Here is a 24,169-nt window from a genome sequence, read left to right as displayed (position 1 = left end):
GTATCGGATAACAATACCTGGAGTATATATGTGCACCACCAAGCGTTCGTTATAAGCAGTTTCTTTGTTTTTATTTTGACTCCGTGAAGGAATTTGCAGTATTTGGAGCACGTCCCTCAGCACCGGACGGTGATTGGAGCAAGCATTTTCTATCATGTTTATCGACATAAAAAAAAAACGAAAACGGGCATAATTAAATGTATTCAACGAATAAATACTTCGCGTGTTGTAATAATGTGACGTCACAAATGACGTAGATGGATGAAAGTAATGTCCGTGTCGTTCATGACAACTGGTTGTGCGTGCAGTCGTTCGTCACAAACTTCACATCCCATATTCTAAGTACAATTTAAAAAGGTTTGTACCCGGAGGGGGGGCACTTAATGCAAATCGTATTATAGGGACGTGCCGCCCTTTGGGGTCTTAATTTTTTGCTGTTTGGGTCTAGAAATGGGGTATAGATTTGCTTGCCTTTTGGTCTAATATCAGTTTGCCGGTCTAGAATGGGGTCTGTTATTTTTTCGTGCTCACGCTAAAAGGACTAAAACAACAATTAATTATTTCTTTTTGTAAAACAAAAAAAGAAGTCCCGACTTTGCTAGTCTACCCTGAAAGATTCCCCTGAAGTTGCGACATGTGTGGTGTTGCGCCCTCTATCAAAAACTTGCGTGAAATCGGAAATAAGTCGAAATGCATGTTCTTTACATGACCCTTATCTCCCAGTTTACTTGTTGCATCGTAGGATGGAAGTTGTCAAAATATTCAACTATCTTCAAGTTGGAAACCGGCCACCAGAGGAGCATGTTCTGTAATTTGTAGATTTGAAAATTTTTGTAAATTTATAAATTTATTTTTTATTACACGTTATTGGAACATATGATACAAAAAATAAGCATGTTAAGTTATGAACTTTATGACCAAGAAGGTAGTTCAGCGGAGCTAGTCAAGTCTCTGACCTCATTGAGGAAATATGAAAAATAATTGAATCTTATGTAAAAAAAAAAGTTAATTGATAAATAAATATGTTCATAATATTAACTATGGACCACAGAGTTTGTCATAACTGCAGTGCTAGAGACTTACATGTTTGCTTCCAACTAAGTCGAAGCACAGCTCTACTCATATACCTTAAAAGACAGATCTATGCTCTACTCTACTCTTCGTGCCAACAACATTTTAAAAACATCCTGAAAAAAAAATAAGAAAAGTCCAAAATTTCCCAGAGAAATGGTCGAAAATTACACAAGCAGAGATATTGTCCCAACAGTTGTCTCAATCTTGATCTGTACTGTGATGCGAGACGAGGCTACCCCTCTTGCAGCCTTTGTTGAGTTCTTGTTGAGTTCACCATAATTAGTGTATGTATTATTTTATTCACAACTCCTTGTGTTTGTTCTTCTCGTGTTGTCTGCCAATAAAAGTCGTATATATCACTCTGATTCATAACCCAACACGTTTAAAGGACGGTGGTCGTCGCGCTGCACGTGTGCGACATTTGTGTCGATAAACATTGATTTTCCCACAATCCAATGCGCTCTTCTATTGAAAATCACAAATGCGAGTTTTGACCTGGGTGCAACTTGCACTAATTATCCCCGGTGACTCCTTCGTTATCTTCCATTCACCTAAAACATATCTAATTAAATGCAAAGCTTGGTAACATCTCAGGTTGTACTTGTTGATTGTTTGTGATGCGTTGTAGTTTACAGACTATATTTGAAATAAATCATAATAGTAATCATGATTGTTATACACGTGACTATCTGTAACTTGTCAGGATATCTACTCGGGATTTATAATTGGATATAAATATCAGGAAATAAAAAACGCATTTTACAAGAAATAAAATGAAAGTTCCATTTACAGTAAAAAATATGTTTTTACACTTTACAGATAAAGCGAATTCCTAATTATATTTCACATTACATCACGATATTTAATGTGGAAATTGCTTACAAAAAATAAAATCTTTGTACAAATTACTGATTAAATTTTACACCCACGCCCATGTCTACGAATTTACGTTTTTTATTTATTAAAATTTCATTATTACGAAAACAATTGATTACAGCTTACGAAAATATCCCTTGCCGACCCTCATAATTTGGTTGATGATCGAAAATGAAATGTAGCTTATTTGAACTACATATTATGTTGAAAAAAGGCATTGTTGCCACAATGCTTACAAAAAGTTGTTTACTAAGGTAAGAATGTGAACGGGGGGGGGGGCAGTATCCCGCAGGTGTTCCTGAGTGCTCAAAATTGTGACCATTTTCATACTTGGATAGCGGCAAAATCTATACCCATATTTATACCAAAGTACCATTTCTGTCATCACTGTTTATTCCAAATAAAACAGTTACCGTATTTGCTCTATTAGAAGAGCATCTCCAATAGAAGCAACAACATAGTAAGCCAACAGTTGCATTGTATATTGATTTATTAAAATATGTATTTTGACCATAGAAATACCTCTGTCACTTGCATATTATTTACACAAATATCGGTTGATTGTCTTGTTTAATTTCCGGGTTGATGTATATATGGATCTGAGGCCGGGATATGAGGTGGAGATATTTGCTCATATACGGACCCATAAGTATACCAAATCGGAAAAATATTACCGATATTTATACCTATCTTGACCAGAAATAAGAAATAAGACCGAATACTTATACCTAAAATCAAAAAACGAGAAACATTTCAGGGGCACGTCCCCATTAGGTAAGTTCTATGTATTCCCTCCCCCGAAAGTGGCATTTATTCAAAGATTGTTAGACATTTACATCAGTAGCTGTGGGTTTTTCCTGATTTGGAACTTTTTCGAATATGACTAAAATTGAAAAAAAAAACAAGTTATGAACTTGATAATCCAAAATCTCGCAGAAAAGGGCCACATGTGGCGAGAATGTGATCTGTTGTTAGGCTTAGTGATTTCAGGATTTAAATTATCCTTTCGAAATTCAAATTGCAATGTCGAAAAGAAACAGCTATGAAACGAAAAATATCTCTGGGACAGCCTCACAATGACACGAGCGAGACGCCTAAAAATCGGAAACGTAATCCGACTTCAGGGGAAGCCCGAGGTCACGTGACCAATTAATTTGCATACACGGTTTCGAATAGCTCTAGTGACAACAAACGCCATTTTGATGGCGATCAAAGTCCGTATGATCTGATGGCTTCTGTGACGCGGTTCCGTATCAGCTATGGATGTGTTACAATTCTGCGGTAGCCCGACGCTTGCAGCACAAATGGGGACGATAGCAGAAGATGGTAATTCTACGGATCTCGACATCTCTATCGAGGAACTGGCTCTTACCATGAGGCACCATCTCATGGGCGATGATGCTGGGCAATTGAACGGCGGCTGTTCTCCCATTCTATCGCAAAATAATTTTGCCAATACCATCCAGAACAGTTACTTCCCAACTGATTTATCAAAAAGCGATGTTCCGTCGTTTAAAAAGACTCCAAGTCGCTCTCCAAGTCCGCAAAAAACGGAGAATTCAAGAACTCCGTCACCGGTAAGTCTTAGATCGAAACCACTTTTGAGTGTTCGTTAAAATCTGTCGATATAATGAGTTGAGATGGGCGCGAATACATTGACTAATACCGATAATAGTTTTCTATCGGTAATAATTCCATTAATTTGTACACTAAATTGCATCGAATTCGCCACTGAAACCTTATATTTGAAATAAAAAATCTGTTGTAGCAGGTGGCTGATATCAATTACTGAATATGGTTTCCTCAACGAGAAACATGACCTTACGTGAAATGAAATTGCATAGAAAGCATCGCAAGTGGAAAATAAACAATAAATACACGCTGTTCATTTTGATTAAATATTTTCACTGGATATACAAATAATAATTTGACCTTACTTTACAAAATACAGACAGGCTCTCGAAAGTTGGACTACACGTTTATGATAAGTATTATCGTAGTGACAATATTAGTTGGTTTATTGTTTTAATTAATTGTATAGTTACTTAACTGTAATCAAATCAGTGTCATAAATAATTTTGTGGATTGATTAGAAATTGCATTTTTTAATATTAATCAGTTTAATAATCAGAAACAATTGTAAGTCTAAAACTGTTTTTTTGTCTCTGCAAAAAAAAAACTGCCTAATTCACTTCTCAAATTCAAGGTAACTGTTCATGGTATATCACCATTACCATGGTATTGTGGTTTGATTTAATTCAAGACAACAACATCAACCGTATTAATTTCATGTTCAGGTTGTAATTTCCTTCTTTGCGTTAACCTTCACTTAGTTTAGACAGGCAGTATTATGTAATCAGAAAGAAATGAAAATAATTCAATCCAGATCGTGGACTTGTATTTAAATCTCAAGTTTAAAACATCGTTTAGTTCCTGCTACCAAAGTACAATTGACTGAATATTGACAGTTGGCAAGCATTCTACGAGTCGGAATGTCCTATTGTCGAACAATAGGGGTCATTGTCGGTTGAACAAGTAACATACTAGGTATACATGTATGTACTCAATAAAGGTATTTGACACATAATCAAAATGAGGACAATGTCATTCATCTTAAATTCCAACGTAGTAAGACTCTTGACTGAATGCACTATTATCAAGTCATTTTTTTAAGCTTTTCAACTTTCTTTTTTCAACCACTTGTTTAGTGTCACGGTGGGAGATAAAACATGGACTAACGATATCTCAACTTGAAGAGACTTACAGATGCTCATTGTAAAGGTATAAGGAGGCAAATCACAGATCTGTGATTTCAGACATGTCCAATTATTGTCAAAACAATTATGACACAGTAAATCAATTGATAAAGCAACCATGTTACATTTAGCGGTTATAATAAAGTTTATAATATACTTAACTAAGGAAATGTGTAAATGAAAACGTAGTAAAAACATGAAGTACGACTGAGGTGTATGCTGCAAACTGAAATGCAAGCTTATTCAGTATTTGCTTCATTCAAAGCATGTTTCCAATAGTCACAGTCCTTCCCTAATGAAGGACTACTGTAAAATACTTTATTTTAGCTGGAATCAAATTTTGCTGAAAAGACTTTTTGTGTGTTTTGTATGGAATTTATTTTCACTGATTTTTGGTGAGTTTAATGTAAAATATAGGAAAAAAAAGCATATTCGTTGGATTTATTTTCACTGGATTATTCCTTATGGAGAAAATAAAGTATTTTCCAGTCTGTAATAGTATAAAACTAAAATTGTATTTGGTGAATCAGTGTATACCCAGACACACCTCTTGTAATTTTCATAGAAGTACTACTAATCGAATAAATGTTGATATAAACAGAATGCAAAGATGCTTTTAAATCAACCAGAAACACATTTTGTAAGGCTTGTAAATTTTTGTAGCAGTGAATTTTACCAACTGTTTTTTGGGAATTTAGCCAACAATCTCATGAAATTTACAGGCTGAAGTACATAAAAGTGGATTTGTAGAAAGTATAATAAGACTGATAGGTAATAAACATTCATTACTTATGTAATGTTGGATTATATGGACTCAGTAATCGGATGAACATATCCAGGTATTCAGACATTGTGAAAATATCATTTTCAGATATTCCCAAAAATATTAAAATAAAATCAGCCAAATCCATGTCAACCATAATCATGAATTTTCTTGGCGAATAGAAATATGTGTAATTGTAAAAAATTTTTTATTGAAGGTACCGTACATAGGACTGCCTGAAATATATACCGTATTTGCTCTATTAGTAGCGCATCTGGTTACGTAAATTACAGGAATGTAGTCAAATAAAGTAATATTTGAATTCAGTATAAAAAAAAAATATTTTTGGTTTTTATGCGCTTCCGTTGGAGATGCGCTTCTAAGAGAAAATACAGTATATCTGTCCAATTTATCTAACAAAATCTGATAAAATTACGAATTAGTTGATAATTCGTTCAAAAATATAATTTTTTCTGTGAAATTTCGAAAATTTTGAACATTTTCATTAAATTCTGTTGTTTTTTTATTTTGGACCAAATAGACTCAATTTCTCATGACTTACAAGTATTGTTCAAACGTTTAAAAAAAAGTGAAAACATTATATAAGTTTACTTTGTTAAAAGTGAAAAAAGTTGACGTTATTTTCGTCCAAAATTTCTGTCAAAAATTTAGTCAACATTTTTCACATTTTTGTAAATTTTTCTATAATTTAATTTTAGATAAAATTCACATAACTTTTAAATGGCCACACGTCTTGATCACAATTTTTGAAGAAAAAAAATAAGAAAATTGTTATGAAGGTTTAGTAGACAAAAGTTCAAAATCGATCAAAAGTTTAAAACAATGATGGGAAGTGAAAAAAACAATTTGAAAACAATCAAGAAGAATCTGTGAACAACAAGAATTTTTTTTGTTCAGATCCTCACTTTGGTTGTATTAATGAGGTGTTAGAAATATATTGTTTCTTCTCACATGAAGTATCACTTTGTTGGGTTCTCAATTGTTTACTTGAAGTGTTAGTAAAATTTCTAAAGGAAATAAAAAAAAAAAAAAAAAACATAATTCATATACAACTAATTTTACTTGAGTTTGAATATTCCAAATGTACTTAGCTTGCAAGGGAAAATTTTAAGTCCATAGTTCAAACTATAATTATAATAACTGGCAGATTGCCAACAATATTGCCAAGAATGTTTTACTGTATATATGTATAGTACGTCTTTAGCACAATTTTATGGCAAATACTGCGTCGTGTGAAATATATCACTATACATGAAGACGTGTTAGTTCGTGAAAATTATTTTGATCAAATATATGGACATCATGCACGTCTGTAACTTTTTATTGCAGTAAGTAATTTTCCTAGGGGTAACTAGTGAAAAAAAATAGAAGTTTAATTAGTTTTGTTAGCAGGCCCACTAATTGGTAAATTCCAACTGTGTCGCCAGTTTATCCTTTCCCTGCAATTCCGTAAATACTGGGAAACTCTGCAGATATCAGGTGTTGGGAAGACAAGAGGACAGGAAGCTGGGGCTTCTCTAATGAGGTCAGTTTCAACATGGCATTCCCCACTGTTAGGTCTGTCTCCATGGCAACGACCTCGGAGGTCAGACAATCAAGCTTGATATGTTTATTCATTCGATAAATCACTGATTTCTATGTTTATAGATCAAAATCCACAGACTAAAGCAAAACCCAGGTCTATAAAAAAGTGCTTACCATGTTTAATACTCCTAGGTGATTTTAATCAGTTCTTCTAATATCCCTATATATTGAAGAAAATGTTATTATAAAAAGTAATCATACCTGTAGCTAATCTGCAGTATATTTATCAAGCAAGTACTAGATTTATATTTTATGTTTATAATCTGATGAAAATTAGATTGTTACACTCAAGTTACGTTGTGTTCAATACGAGTCCCAAGTGAATCGTACAACGACAGTAAATCTGTTGTTTGCCTGTGTGAACTTTGAAAGCACACATGCTGAATGAACATGATGCTTCATTTGGTTGGACACAGCATGACTTCTGTCAGAATTCTTTCAATTAGTCTATCTAAAGTAAAAAAAAAAATCCAATTTTGAGTGTTTTATAAATTAAATCTTTGTATCACATCTATACCACATAAAAAAAAATGGAAATGTCTCTTACATTTTAAGAACACTTAATTTTTAAGGTCAAAATTACTGAAAATTCTTCAGAAAAATTGAAATTGTTAAATGTTTCAGACCTCTAGGAGTAGCCTCTAGGCAATGTTTCTGTCAATTCCACTCAGTGTCTCTTTCTGCATTGTTACAATTCCACTCAGTGTCTCTTTCTGCATTGTTACAATTCCACTCAGTGTCTCTTTCTGTATTGTTACAATTCCACTCAGTGTCTCTTTCTGTATTGTTACAATTCCACTCAGTGTCTCTTTCTGCATTGTTACAATTCCACTCAGTGTCTCTTTCTGTATTGTTACAATTCCACTCAGTGTCTCTTTCTGCATTGTTACAATTCCACTCAGTGTCTCTTTCTGCATTGTTACAATTCCACTCAGTGTCTCTTTCTGCATTGTTACAATTCCACTCAGTGTCTCTTTCTGCATTGTTACAATTCCACTCAGTGTCTCTTTCTGTATTGTTACAATTCCACTCAGTGTCTCTTTCTGTATTGTTACAATTCCACTCAGTGTCTCTTTCTGTATTGTTACAATTCCACTCAGTGTCTCTTTCTGTATTGTTACAATTCCACTCAGTGTCCCTTTCTGTATTGTTACAATTCCACTCAGTGTCTCTTTCTGTATTGTTACAATTCCACTCAGTGTCTCTTTCTGTATTGTTACAATTCCACTCAGTGTCTCTTTCTGCATTGTTACAATTCCACTCAGTGTCTCTTTCTGTATTGTTACAATTCCACTCAGTGTCTCTTTCTGTATTGTTACAATTCCACTCAGTGTCTCTTTCTGCATTGTTACAATTCCACTCAGTGTCTCTTTCTGCATTGTTACAATTCCACTCAGTGTCTCTTCCTGCATTGTTACAATTCCACTCAGTGTCTCTTCCTGCATTGTTACAATTCCACTCAGTGTCTCTTTCTGCATTGTTACAATTCCACTCAGTGTCTCTTTCTGCATTGTTACAATTCCACTCAGTGTCTCTTTCTGTATTGTTACAATTCCACTCAGTGTCTCTTTCTGCATTGTTACAATTCCACTCAGTGTCTCTTTCTGCATTGTTACAATTCCACTCAGTGTCTCTTTCTGTATTGTTACAATTCCACTCAGTGTCTCTTTCTGCATTGTTACAATTCCACTCAGTGTCTCTTTCTGCATTGTTACAATTCCACTCAGTGTCTCTTTCTGTATTGTTACAATTCCACTCAGTGTCTCTTCCTGCATTGTTACAATTCCACTCAGTGTCTCTTTCTGCATTGTTACAATTCCACTCAGTGTCTCTTTCTGCATTGTTACAATTCCACTCAGTGTCTCTTCCTGCATTGTTACAATTCCACTCAGTGTCTCTTTCTGCATTGTTACAATTCCACTCAGTGTCTCTTTCTGCATTGTTACAATTCCACTCAGTGTCTCTTTCTGTATTGTTACAATTCCACTCAGTGTCTCTTTCTGCATTGTTACAATTCCACTCAGTGTCTCTTCCTGCATTGTTACAATTCCACTCAGTGTCTCTTTCTGCATTGTTACAATTCCACTCAGTGTCTCTTCCTGCATTGTTACAATTCCACTCAGTGTCTCTTCCTGCATTGTTACAATTCCACTCAGTGTCTCTTCCTGCATTGTTACAATTCCACTCAGTGTCTCTTCCTGCATTGTTACAATTCCACTCAGTGTCTCTTCCTGCATTGTTACAATTCCACTCAGTGTCTCTTCCTGCATTGTTACAATTCCACTCAGTGTCTCTTCCTGCATTGTTACAATTCCACTCAGTGTCTCTTCCTGCATTGTTACAATTCCACTCAGTGTCTCTTCCTGCATTGTTACAATTCCACTCAGTGTCTCTTCCTGCATTGTTACAATTCCACTCAGTGTCTCTTTCTGCATTGTTAAAACTGCTGAAATTGTCTCTACTAGGTTGAGACTTTATTTTGACAACTGTATAGAAGTGTTCAGTATTGAACATAGATCAATAAACACTCTGTCATTAACCCTTTGAGTGTCAGATATTTTCCCGCTCAGAATTTGGTAAAAATGTTCACATTTACTGTATTTTTCACTAAATTCAATCTTAATTTTGGTTCAAACAGACAAAATTTGGCATTGCTTTGAGTATTCGATCAAAATAATTAAAATTTCATAAACATTTTCAGTAGAAAAAAAGCAGACTATAAATTGAACTATTTTGTGGGTGATAACTGCAGTTGACTTTGGTATTCAGAAGGTTAATAAAACTACTCAATCATGATATGTTGGTGTAATTGTAAACTGAACCACACTTAGTGACTTGTAATTACATTTCTTTATTGTCAGACATGTTTTAATATCAGACGATACAATTAATCTCCTTTGCTGGGTACTTGTAATAAATCTTAATTTTCTCGTTTTAATTTATTAAAATTAATGAGGCACTAGACTATTGCAAAATTGAAGGCAAAAGTTGTACGGTGATTGTATCTACCAATCTATATGTGAGGCTATGTGATCCCATACTGCCTGAGTGAATACTTTTCAGTATTCTTGTGACAACATTGTTATTACACATATTTCTCATGCTTGTAGTTATAAATTAGGGAAAATTAAAAGCCAAAATTGAAAAATGTTACGAGATTTCTGCTTGGTTTCGTTTGGCTTTGATATTCTGTTTGTGATATTTTCCCTACGTTCAATGTAAATGAAAAAAAGTGATTAAATGTGAGGTAAATATTCTGGCACATGTTTTATGTTGGAAATGTATCATAGATAACCCCAAATAAAGAAGAAATAGTGTAAATATTTTTTTTTTCTGAAATCATATGGTTATTTTATTCATAAGATCCACCTCTCAGTGGATGAACTCCTGTGTTGTGTTTTGGCATTATACTTTTCATAAAATTCATTTTTTAGGTTCAACTAGAAATCGTTATTCTATAAATTTTTTCTATGGAATCAACAGAATAAAAATGAGAGCCTGGATAACACATATATTGAACACTATGAATTGATTAAGTTTTAAGATTGCTCTTCATTAATATTAATTAATAATCTATATTTACAGCCCAAGTACAAGAATAAGACTGGATCTTATATTCCAAATGGACACCATCCTCTCAAAGACGGAGACTCCCTCTCCAATTATCCAAGACTCAGATCTCAATTTTATGATGAACTCAAAAAGAAATACCCGAAAGCCTTCCAGCGCAATCCAGCGCTGAATCATGTGACTGACAAAAGTCGTGTTATCACCCCTGCTAAGCTAATTGTTAAAGCGGAGGAAAAAGAGAATAGTATGCCAGCGAGTCGTACTCCACGACCGCCAGTGAAGCAACGGACTAATCTTGAAACTGCTAGATCATACCTCAACCTCAGTCGCCAGAGTTTGAATTTCTCTTCAGATGACAATCGAGGAACTAACACAGAGAATGATTCGTCTCGACAGCTGAAAAGCCGACTCCAACAGAACAGCGAGGAGATGCTTGGATTACTTCATAGACCTGACTTTCCTCGTTATCGCAGTCAGGATAATTTGCCTTCTGGGAAATGTGCAACTGTGGAATACCGAAATGGATCTAAACATTTTGTTCATCGGTTTACGAGCGCCGATAATGTGTCCGCACCGTACACACTGAGCTCAAGGGGAGGAGGGTACAGTGACTCACCCCCAGACAGCGCAGTCGATGTTGGTGACAATTATTCACACCGTTTTTCTGACACTGCAAGTGCTGATTCGATCAGTAAAAGTACTACGTTGCCAGGTTACTCATTACGGAGATTTTCTAGTGGCCCAATTTATAATGCTGCATCGGATGTTGAGTACAGCAATCATCGAGGTGAGTGTTTCACAGTTATTTGCATTCTCATAAATTTGAAAACTGTTTTATATCACAAACCAATTATTTCATGTATTAATGTTTTTATTGTCCAGTTTTCCAAGTGGATAATTAAATAATTATTATTAGAAATAGAAATGCATTTATTTAGATATTTAGTTTAAGGTACAGATTTTGATGATTATTGCTTTTCTTACATTTACTTAATTTCAGCAATTTTCCCAACCTGAATTTGCATTAAAATATGATCAAATCAGATCATCAGAATTTGGTCTTAAAACATTTTGCATTTCATTCATTTAAAGGCCCAATTCACTTGCCCCGGGCAAGTGTGAATTGGAGGTGTGATTATGCTAATGAGTGTTGTTAATCACTTGCATAGCCTATGACGCATCCTGTTTCAGCGGTCCAACATCACGTGACTTTGATTGACAGTAGTTAATGATTCAAGATTAGTAGCGCGTCCCTTTCCCCGGTTCGAGTTTTTGACTTTTATCCGCCAAAATCTCAGCTCGTACACTATTTATTGTCATAAATACTACACACAGTCACTGCTGTGATATTCATAGTCGCATGCATCCACTTTGGCATGACATAATCGACCTGTAAGTTCGAGAAAACGCGCTATTACCGGGGCTTGGCTGGAGCTGTTTACTACAGTGTGACAAGCAAGGAAATAATCCCTATTGTTTAGGACCGTATTTATAGTATATCTGGGCCTTTAAGTTAATATACACACAACATGAATGCAGAGCATAGAACAATGGTTGCTTTCTCTATCATTTCAGAAAAAGAAGAAATACCCGTTAGAAAAAATACCCAATAAACTGGAAAATAAAACACAATATTTAGTCACATATTAATCCCTTTTCAAATAAGTAAACGTTGAATTTTTAGAAAATTTTTCAGAAATTGGCATTAATTCACAACATAGAGAACGCTGGGACAGCCTTCTAACAGTGTATAGCCCATAGCAACATGTATCTCCTCAGGAAGTTGTTGGCAGGTTTTCTTTAGTTATTTCTAACTGTTATCATATCTAGTATATTCAATACCAACTTTTTAGCTCCGACACAGCGGAGCTGTTACTGTAAAATCTGTATTAGAAGCCGCGGCTTCTATTAAAATGGTACAATGCAACAGAGGGGATGCGGCTTCTATTAGAGCATCTACACATATGAGAAATGATGAATTTTTGGTTCTCAATTATTCAAATAGAATGGATGCGACTTCTATTAGGGATGCGGCTTCTAATACAGATTTTACGGTAATATTACTGATTGTCCGTCGTCGTCGTCAACTTTACAATTTCAACTTCTTTTTCGAAACCGCAAGTCAGAATTTTTTCAAATTTGATATGCAAGTACCTTTGATTGTTCATTTCATGTCAAAATCTCAAATTCTCTAATTTTGATGAATATTTTGTCGAGCAGAGCTTATCATATGAGTGATTGTCTGTCCTCGTCGTCCGTGTCAATGTTTTACTTTTTCGACTTCTTCTTGAAAACTACTTGCCTGAATGCTTTGATACTTGGTGTATATGTACCTTGGGTAGACCTCTCTTAGGTTTGTTCATTTCATGTTGATATCTTTAATTCTCTAATTTTAGTGAATATTTTTGTCATTTTTGTTAAACATTGACATTTTCGACTTCTTGTTAAAAACAGCAAGTCCCATTGCTATGATATTACATATATAAGTACTACATGTGGACCTCTCTCAGATTTGTTCATTTTGTAATGATATCTTTAATTCTCTAATTTTGGTGAATATTTTTGTCATTTTTTACTTCTTGTTAAAAACCACAATCATTTATGGTGAAAAATGATATTTTTGAACTCTTGTTGAAAACAGCAAGTCCCATTGCTTTGATACTATACAATATTGTTCATTTTCTAATGATATCTTCTGTTCTTTAATTGAAATGTGCATTGCTAACAGCGGAGCTATTTCAGCCAACTGGCTGCTTGTTCGTTTATTCGGCAAAATTTCTATATCTTTTATTTTACATAATTTATGTGACTGTAATCATATCTTATCATATTTACAAATTATATTTCCAATAAAAAGGGTATATAAATAATGTAAACAAAATTTCACTTGACCTATTTTGGAGATGTGCACAGTTGACTTCATGTAAATACCATTGAAATTTAAAATTGAAAAAATTTGTGCCAATATTACTTATGAATAGGGTATTCTTAAATTATAGCTTGTTGTTTTTCAAAATAAAAAAAATAGAAGCTAAGTTGAAATTTTAAAAATATAATGATTATTTCAGATACGAATTTGGCAGATATTTTTGAAATGCTACTGTATCTTGAGATTACAGTATTTTTAAAATTTTTTGATTTCTATAAATGTATGTGGTACATTGCTGAGCTGTGAGATAAGTGACCTCCGTTGACGCTAAACGACTCCAAGGCGTGTACTGTATGACAAATTGGCGGTCTTCTATTTGTATATAGGACAATTGAACCATGTTTGTCTCCGTTGACCACCTGTCTGTGTAAGATGCTGGGCTTGCCGATACTGGAGGCAATGTTGGCAATCTGCCAACATTTTTATGACTTGTTGCGTATTGTTGTCGCCGTTTAAGACTAGTTCTTACTTCTTTTGTTGGATCAACAATAGAAGTAGTCCGAAATTGACCCGAAGTCTATCGATCTAGTCTTTAGATTTACGGTACTTGCCATTATGCTCATTAGATCATTCTAGTATAAGTCATTACTCTTTTTTTTTTTGGCGTTTTTTTATTGATACATGTAACTACATTAATTAATCTACTTGTGTTTCTTGTCAATGTATTGTAATTTGATCGTACGTGCCCCAGTTTGCTCATGAGATTTATATGTGTGTTGACAGTCCATATTACTAAAAGCACCTATCTCAAATTTACTTCAATCAAAAACATCTCATACCATCACATTAAAATATTGATTCTAAAATTTGCCACATTGCTGAAAAATAAGATTTGTGTCCAAACTAGTATTATAATCCCTGAACAAAAAAAGAAAGATTAGCTACATTAAGCCTCCGGAGGGCAGCAACATTCATGTTTTGAATGGCTTTAAATTGGTACAGTGAACGTCATAGACCTGGGGATGTTAGAAACATTTTTTAAATATAATCTCAAGTCTCGAAAGTATGGGACAGCAAGTTAGCTAACTTGCTCACTAATTTACCAACAACTTTGGTTTTAACTAAAGCGGACGACCTACAATTGGAATGTTGCTCTTCATTCTGTCACCATCCAATGCTAGTAATATCTAAAAAAAACACTTTATGAAGTTTTATATGACTGAAAAATATGCAAAGTTGTTTGCAATGATCAAATTTGTTTTGTCAAACCAAAGTTGTCAATGAGTTAAGTAAGCATGTTTACTAACTTGCAGCCCCAATACTTTTGCGATTTACTGTAAATATGAAATTTGAAAATGTAAATTTGAAAGCTGATGTACAAATTGTAATAAATAAGCCCATAAACTAATATACAGCTTTCTGACCTTCACTGTAGAACCAGAAACTCATAGCGGTACTCAAAGCACATATCTGGGATAGTAGTGTTACTTTTCTCTAACTCAAAAATAAATCAGATCTAGATCTCTCACATCCTTAGACAACCTCAGCCATGTGAACTTTCAGTTCTGTTTTCTGGTGATGACAGGGGTTCTTCCAAATAGGGGAACAGGGGCGCAGCGCCCTCATATCCCAGGCTTGCACCCTCTTAGCGAACCTGGAACAGTCAGTAGATTACATTGTATGATCAGTTATAATAAATATAGAGTTACCAATGGTAACAAAGGTGAGCGCCCTCTTAAAATTCTTTTCTGGAAAAAACCCATGGATGTCATACCTGATGTCTTTCTCGTTTCTCCACACAGAATACCATACTGCGGATAGTGATGGCGACTCTGGTATCGGGCGTTATGATGCAAAATACAAACGTGCAACAAGTGATGTTGATTTACATGCGCAGCAGAGGTAACGTATATCCCCTTATATATGTCACAATCTCTCAATTTCATTGGTTTACTAATAATAGAAATAAAAGTGGAACGTTGCATGTGCGTGAAAAATGCATGTGAGAATAGCCTATCATCTGCTATATTTTAGTTCTCCAAACAATGCGTAAATGACTGAAAATAGTATTTTTATATCAATACATTTGTATTATGTTCTAATTTACATATAATTAAAATATTTAATATCTTTCATTTTAACAAATCAATCGAATGTAATCTGTGATATTAAAGGGTGGCGGTCGTCACGTCAAGTAGCGTTCAATATAGGACTCATAGCGACGTACACAACACATGTAAAATACATGTGTTTGAAATTCGAACATGTGCGGGGTCGTCGTCACCTGCGCATGCATCAGATGACCATAGCGTGTCATTGTTTACAAACAAGCGTCTACCCATGAGCCTTTGCGTTTTTAGCGTGTGTTGTTATCGTCGCTTGGGACTCAATTCCTGCGCGTGCGCATGTGACGTCCCTCCTGCTTTATGCCTACATAAGATTTTAATCTAAATGAGTGTTTACGTGCCGTCAGTCGTTGCTTATGTCAGACGTCACCGCATGTCAACGACAGTTGCACAATTGTATCAACCTTTAGTTACACACATGTGTGACTATATGAAATTAGTCGTGTTTCTACATAACAATTCATTTAATAGCGTACGTATTGACATTACAAGAACATGTACGTCATTACTCAGTATACACAGGTCAACGATTAGTCTAACCTTAACTACATTGTAGATTTATACTGAATGCACACATGTACATGGCATCTCGTAGATGCATATAATAAGGATACGCAACCTGTGTAACATAAGTTGAACATCACGTATTGTGCAATATACTGTTGAATACTTTATTTTTGTTTGAATTAATTTTCGCTGAAAAGGCTTTTTGGGCCCTCTATATGGAATTTATTTTCACTGATTTTTGACGAGTTGAATGTGAAATATAGGAAAAAAAGTATATTCGCTGGATTTTATTTTCACGGAATCATCCCTTCAGCGAAAATAGCGAAAATAAATTCCAAGCGAAAATAAAGTATCCTACAGTAAATTTCTAGACATACATTAAAGCGCGGTAGCGGTAGACTGAGAGGGGTAGAGCTAGCCTTCATTTTGATGTTCATTTAACAATTATTATGAACAAGTACCTGTATTTGGAGGCATTTTAAAATAAAGACTACATTTACTGGATAAAATAAAGACTACATTTACTGGATAAAAAACAAAAAAACATCTCACAACAATAATGTTCAAAGTAAAGTACATATAAAAAATACAACTTTTTATCAATATAACAACTTATGTTCTGCTATTAGATCTTAAGAAACCAGTGGACCAAAATAATTCAATAATATTTAATATTTATTTTCATATATCAGACTTCATTTGTATTGGTAGTTGCATGAGCAATATTGAAATACCAGCATAGCTAATATTCAGAATTCTATCTTCATAATAATAAATTTATTACTCTGCTGCAAAATCCATCTAAGGGTACAGAATGGTAAATACTTAAAAAGGTTACAAAGGTAATACAGACGGCTACACAGTAGTTTTTTATTCTTCAAAATACTTGATGCATGTCATGCAAATCTAACTGAGCCTCGTGGTGTAGTTGGAACAATCACTTGTAGGTCATTGACACAATTGGGTCTCCATCTAGATTAGGAAAACATCAGTTTCATTCAATTTTTGAATCATTTAGAAAAGAAGGTGCATATTCTTTTTCTGTATAAGGTCATTGACCTCTTTGAAACAATTAGGTCTCCATTTTAGATTAAATTTTGGACATTTTTAGAGAAAGACCCTGATTTTTGTTAGAGATCATCGCTCATTGCGAAGTAGGATTTCATATTTACCGGCCATAATTAATGAATTGTTCACCATCTATTTTAGTGAAACGTGAACAAAAATGATACAAACCTGCATTCTGCTCATGGACAGAGCAATCAATCAACCAGCAACACTGCTCACCAGGGCGCTTTTGTTCTATTTTGGTCAGCATGGTAAAAAGCCATGAATCATTTGTGATGTTTCCAAAGACTTTTATAAACAGTGCGTTGTCTACACAAATAATACCATGCATTTTCAGTGAGAAATTGTCCATTTTGGGTTTAAATCGGTTCATTACAAAATTTTGATTTTCATTTATGTTCTGAAGAAATGTTTTTTTTATCAGAAAAGTTGGTAATCAGGCTCTGATGCTTCTGTTATATTATGTCAGTTCACCTCCCACCATCTAAAAAATTTTTGTTGCTATAGAAAAGAATTATTTTTGTTTTCTTTTATTAATAATTATGTTTAAGAATTTATTTGTATGTTGTGCAAATTCATAAAATTTCACAAGATGTAAACTATGACATTGATCAGCTGTATTTAGCAAGATATGTTTTTTTTCTTTTCTTGTTTATTCAGACTATAAAACTTGTCATCTATAATATTAGTTTTCACTTCAACATTAGATATTGACTCGATCCGCTCCCTCTCTGTCAATAACAAAACCATATGGAATGAATCCACAGGTCTGAAACTAAACATTTGCATAATTTATTCATAAAATTAGCATAATTTATGCAAACGGCCATGATGGCTGCCATATTCAGACTTCCTATTTGTCTGCTCAACCAATCAGCACCTAACAATATGTTACATATGTCCACCAATATCCCATGCATAAATTATTAAATACCAAAATACTAAAATGCTTGACTACCTAACTGATATGGTAAAAAAATGGTTGGATATTATTCGCACGGTGGCAAACCTCTAAAGATTCTGTCATTTTCTGATGATGATAACCCAATGTCGGTTGAGAGGATCAAAAAACCGCAGAGGTAGGGGTCAAGTCAGGCTTTATTTTGGTGTTGGTTTATTTAAAAAATAGTTAATATGTAACAGGTTTATTGCAGTACATTGTGTGGATGGGCAAGCCACCCTTGCCAAGCGATCTAAAAATAACACGAATAATTATGTAAATAATATTTGTTTTGGTAATAATAGTTCAATTCACAATGACAAGCTAAGATGAACCATACCAACCAGAAAAACCATAGCCGAAACAGGATTATATTCGGTGATTCGGTGAAATTAGTAGCTGACTATTTTTGTTTGTAATACGATGTAATCAACCTTGTGTGGTTTAATATTCGACATGTTGTGACAAGTTAATCGTAAAATGTATTTCGGTTATAGCGGTTTGAAAGCTGTTATTGTTATATCTGTGAAAAAAAATAAAACAACTGGTCATTATTTGAATAAAGGCTGCAACTTTTTGTAAATTTTGAATTGAGGAATATCATTTTTTTTTTTTTAGAAAAATTATGTATTTCCGGTACAAAATTTCTTTTCTGTCACGTTGAATCAAGAGTTATTACAAACATTTTCATTTCACTGCAAGTGTTCTTTCTTAAAATGTGTTGAATAATTTAAAAAATATAAGTGACTAACAGTTCTTGTTTTTTGTGAACTATGTATGACCCCCACCTCCCTCTGATTGGTGGAAAATAACTGGAAATTATTGTTTAAGTGGACACATTAGTGTCAAATTTGGTTTTTGTGTATCAACTGGTTTCCAATGATTTTCTTTCTTTATACTGAGAAAATGTCTATATTTCATGATTTAGTAAGTGTCGCTCTGAGAATTTTGATTGTAACAGATGCCCTATTAAAAATTTGAATATACATGTATGGTACTTTTCCACATGGATTTCGTTCACCTGTAGAAACACTCTTCAATTGAAACCTTGTTTGACTTTTCATATTTCTCATTAACACAACAGAGTTATTTAGGATATTTTTGACATCAAGCAACAGTTGATGACATGTCACATACACTTTTGTTGTGCTAACCAGACTACAATTTGTTTGTTTTTGCCAATATTTTGACAAATTTTTTCCTATTTTCTAAAATTTCAATCATAATTCTGGACCAAATAAAACTTTACATTTACACAAAGATTTCTTGATCAAAAATTTTAGAATATGTTAGTCAACTTTTTGAAATACTTGTCTTGACAGACAAAATTATTTTTAAATTTAGAATTATTTATTCTTAAGTGAAAGATTACGAGTTCTTACTAAAAATAGCACACAGAAGGCTATTCAGCATGTGAAACGGACAATGGGTACAGACGAGAACGATCTTTTCAACCCCAACTGCATTACTTTGATCTGGCTTTTCAGCGTTTTTTTTACGATTCCCAGGGAATTTACTACTTGCCCCAAAGAAATTACAACAGCAGCAGTTATAATTACCTTTGTCGCTACTTTATTTCTTGTCTACTGATTCGTTTTTCCAAATCAAACATGATAATGATGTAAACTCTGATCAAAGCTATTCCCCCTTAATTCACACAGTCAACAAATTAAGCTAATTGGACACTTAATTAGATTAAACTTGACATGTTGACATGGTTATTATATTTTGTAGTGTGTACTCCACTGTAAATTATCGCAAAATATTTCCATAATTAGGAATGTTTGTCATAATTCACCTTGATGTACAAATGTTTTTTTTTGGGTCTGAATCAAAAAAAAAGCACCATATTTATGTGTTCACTTATTAGTTTAGATTAAAATACTTCGACCAATTAATTTTAATCACTAATGTATGGCTTCACAATTACCGGAAGTGGAAAATTAGCCTGCAGCTTTCTAGATACTGAAGAAAAAATAGAATATTTTGAGAATACTAAAATAGTACACAAAATATCTATAAGTCTGCCATTTAATACGTGAATTGAGCTATCTAATCACTTGCGATATTTGATGTTTATCATTTTTTGGTTACTTTTTCGACGTGACTCGCATCATTGTAGGTTCATGTCAACTGGCACGCACTCCTGCTGGGAATTCTCTTTAAAAACGATAACAATATTTTGCTTGAAATTTTTAAAATGATTGAACAGGTGTTAAATGTTCCTGTTTAATTAAAGCCATTATTTTTTATTAAGTTTCCTGTTTCAATTAATCGGTCCATGATTACCTTGAAGCAAGCCGTGTCCATGCGTTTATACAGAATATTATGCGTGATTAATCACTAATAAATTCCTACAAATTTTGTTTGTCAAATTCATTTAGGATTTAATTATGTTTGTATTTTCAATATTTTTTTAGTATAGGCTGCTATGAAAGAAATTATTCATTTCTGTCATGCGTGTCAGTCAGCTCACAACTTTTTTTTCCGGTTTCTGCAAAAATATCCTAAAAACGGAAGAAAATACTTTACCATTTATGTTTTTTTGAACATTCTAGAAACATATCCATTAATTTGACTATAGTCGTGGATTGAACGTTTGACGTAAAAAAAGGAATTATTTAATTTTTAGCTTAAATTTCACTTTTTTTATTGTTGGTGTTTGACCAAAGGCCTGTAACAAAAATCGAACGAATATATTTTGAACTGAAATTTAATTTTTATAGCTCAAGTCAAAATCCTGATCTTTGAGGGTGAGAATATCTTTACTTTATCAAAATTGACCATCATCAAATATGTATACCACGTTATTAAATAAAAATACTTCAGCGTTTATTGAATCCCATGTGATATTTTCATACAATTATGACGCTATGACTTTTATTGGTCTTGTAATTCATTATCTTGTGATGACTGGACAATGATTCATTTTGTGTCGAACTCCTGGTACGTGATGAATGGCTGAACGGCTTGTTACCTCTCCTCCATACTTTCATTCCCTGCTACCACCTTATTGCTGTGCTGGTTATTGAACTTATTGCTAAGTTTTTGAATAATATACCATTCTTCTTCTATTGACCAAACTTTTTGCCCAACTTCAAATGCTTTATATTGTATCAAGGGTAAATAAACATAAGGGCAAGCAACTTTCATAATTGTGTATGATGGTAGGTGATCTCTGTGACTCCCACACATGTAAAAATCAAACTTACCATGACCATTAGCATTATAGATCACCATGGATACCATTGAAAGCTTAAAATAATGGTAATTGTGAAGTTACCAGACTGGATTGTTTTCATGATGGCTAAAACTCAAAGTATGCACCTTACAAATACTCAACCTGAGATGACCAATAACTATTTCTCGCACTCAAAATTGTGTGGCGAATCATGTATTTTTTCCGCATGATTTCACTTCATCCTCCTCTTTTCAGTCCCTACATCAAACTTATAATCAAGTTTATTATTCCTTATTCAACATTCACTTTCAACAATTATGACTCGTTATGATTGAAAATTGAAATTTGATCATTTTTTAATGTACCGGTACATGTAAACAGATTTTTAACAGGATGTAATAATTTTGTGGACAATGGTGGAAGTAAAAGGTTATAATTTATGCATTGCTCTGACCATAGACCCTCCAGTAGACTGGAGGGTCTATGCTCTGACCCTATGTTGGTTTCACCAGCAAATCATATTTCTGACAATCCTCCCTCTCCTCTCATTTAGGCTTCCACCCCTATTGACGTAATGGTTCAATCCAAGTGTTGGATTACATGTATACAAAAGAAAAAGCAATATTATGAAACAGCTGGAATATGGTTCAAAAAATTAAAAAAATGAATTATTACATTTACCGGTAATTGTTATAAGAAATAATCACTGATATTTGGATTAACAAAATTGTTCTCGTAATGAGCAAAATTGTTGTAAAATATAGCATCACTATAAAAATTATGAATGTGATTGCCCCTTTTTGAAGGTAATTACTCTTATTATCCTAGTTACATTGTTCGTTTTACTTACATATCTCGGCCAAGGCAGATCACCATACAACTTTGTTTGTATAAATACACTACCAGAATGCCCCAGCTTTGATTTTTTCTATACAGTGACAGATGACATATTGGTAAGTTCTTGGTTGGATTTTCTGAATTATTAATCCACCGCTAAATATAAATCTGCATTAAACAAGGATGTTAATTAAGTTTGATAAAAAATAGTTCATACACTGGATGAAAAGCCTAAAAATTGTCAGTAAAAAAAAACAAGAGGTTTTCAGTGCTATGTCATCTGCAGCCTAAATTTTAAAAGGGGAAAAAAAAAAAGATGTATCATTTTAAATTAAAATGGAGGCAACGTTAATAAGTGTCTTTAAAAAACTTGATTCAAACATGTGGAAGTTTGTTTTGATACACAATCTCCTGAGTGAGTAAAAAATGTTCACTCAACGTGTGCTTTCACATGTCTGACCTATTTACTCCAAAAACGTCACTGAGGAACTATTATATCCTGTGACAATCGCTGTACAGAAGCCTTGGTAAGGTCAGTATTCAGCAATTCCAAATATTCTTGAACAATACAACTTATTCCGCATCAACAGAATCTCTGGTTTAGATTGTTTTGCTTTGTCTTGACTTCTGAATTAATTTGTTGGTGAACAATACCGCCTTCACAATTGAGTCACTCAACATTTCTCCAAGTAGGCGGTTAATAAAATGGCTATTTTCGTTGTCTATTCTGCATTAGTGTTAACATGTTTAAGAGAAGACGCTACAATTTTGTTACGCCATTGTGCATTGTTATTGCTCATATTTTGGCGTCATTGGATGAACAAACAGACTCGATTAAATCTTACCAGTGTTAAGGTCCATATTTACTAATTATGAAATACTGGTAACAAGAAACGCCCCCTGTACACTCACACTTAACACACAATCACGATTGGTTTGTCCCTGAAACTGTACCATCATATGTAAACATATTGAACCTCAAGAAGTAAACGATTCGTCCCTAAGTCATTGTAAAATGCAAATTGTGGGTGAAGGCCTATACATGTACTTGATATGCATGGACGATCGATCGACTACTTGAAAAAAATCGGGAATGTCACAGATACAGCTATGGCCGAATTTCTCCTATGAACCGATTTGAAAAGGATTATTTTATGTCGTGGAGGGACGAGAACAGAAGTAGAAGTCAACAACTTTACAGAGTGGGATTTTTTTACCTGTAAGAACAAAGAAACTTCTTTAAATGTCATCAGAAAGTTTGGGTGTTGTCAAGATAATTTGTTTACCCAAATACAGCAGTCGGCTAGTGTAGCTTCTAAGTCTACCAATTGTTCGGTATTTTTTTCTATTTTATGTTTACACCCATTTGTCTTTGTGTACAAGTGTTTTAATTGTTTGGAGTGTTTATTATAAAGTTCACGGTCTAACGAACTTTATGTGATGGTATATGACATAGTCACACGATATCGATGGCAGATAACAGTATTCTATTGAACTTGAATTTAGAGAATACATTGTGTGTGTAAAGACAGTGGTTATTGCTCTGTGTATTTTATGAGGGTCCTAGGCTATACAGCATATCCAATTACACAAAATTTGAATGCACTTCACAACAACTATACCGCATAACCTTAAACGCACAATAACGCTAATTATAAACTACATTATGTAATCATGACATTTGATTCAGACTGAAAACATTAATGTTAAGTTACAGATGTCATAGTCCCTATGATGTACATTTGATTGATTATCATTATCGTCCTTATCATCTCGTTTATCAATGTTCTCTGAGTGTTGTCTGTTTCATGCATTATACAACATTATATATTATATACTAATGTTTATGGCTATAGAAAATTAACGCCATGACAACAAAAGCTGCGTTCTCACTGGCAAACTCGATCCGGATCGAGATGGAGCTACATGTAAACCTTGGCATGTGCCGAAATCTGTCTGAGAACCCACTTTTGTGTGTTGGAACGCATTTTAGTGGT

General features: G+C 33.8%; 1 protein-coding gene across 1 annotated transcript in view; it reads left to right on the top strand.

The window, feature by feature from the left end:
* The first annotated feature begins 3,116 nt into the window (after positions 1–3,116).
* The window catches only part of LOC102801825 (uncharacterized), a 34,725-nt gene continuing 13,672 nt past the window's right edge, over positions 3,117–24,169 (top strand). The window contains exons 1-3 of the mRNA XM_006816422.3: positions 3,117–3,527; positions 10,660–11,431; positions 15,316–15,415. Coding sequence (XP_006816485.1) covers positions 3,210–3,527; positions 10,660–11,431; positions 15,316–15,415 — 1,190 coding nt within the window. The 5' untranslated portion in view covers positions 3,117–3,209. The remainder of the gene's footprint in view (positions 3,528–10,659; positions 11,432–15,315; positions 15,416–24,169) is intronic.

This window comes from Saccoglossus kowalevskii, chromosome 17, assembly GCF_978046115.1.
Source record: "Saccoglossus kowalevskii chromosome 17, keSacKowa6.1, whole genome shotgun sequence".
Classification (NCBI taxonomy): Eukaryota; Metazoa; Hemichordata; class Enteropneusta; family Harrimaniidae; genus Saccoglossus; species Saccoglossus kowalevskii.
Note: the sequence above shows the minus strand (reverse complement) of the source record. Positions and strands in the feature narration are given on the sequence as shown.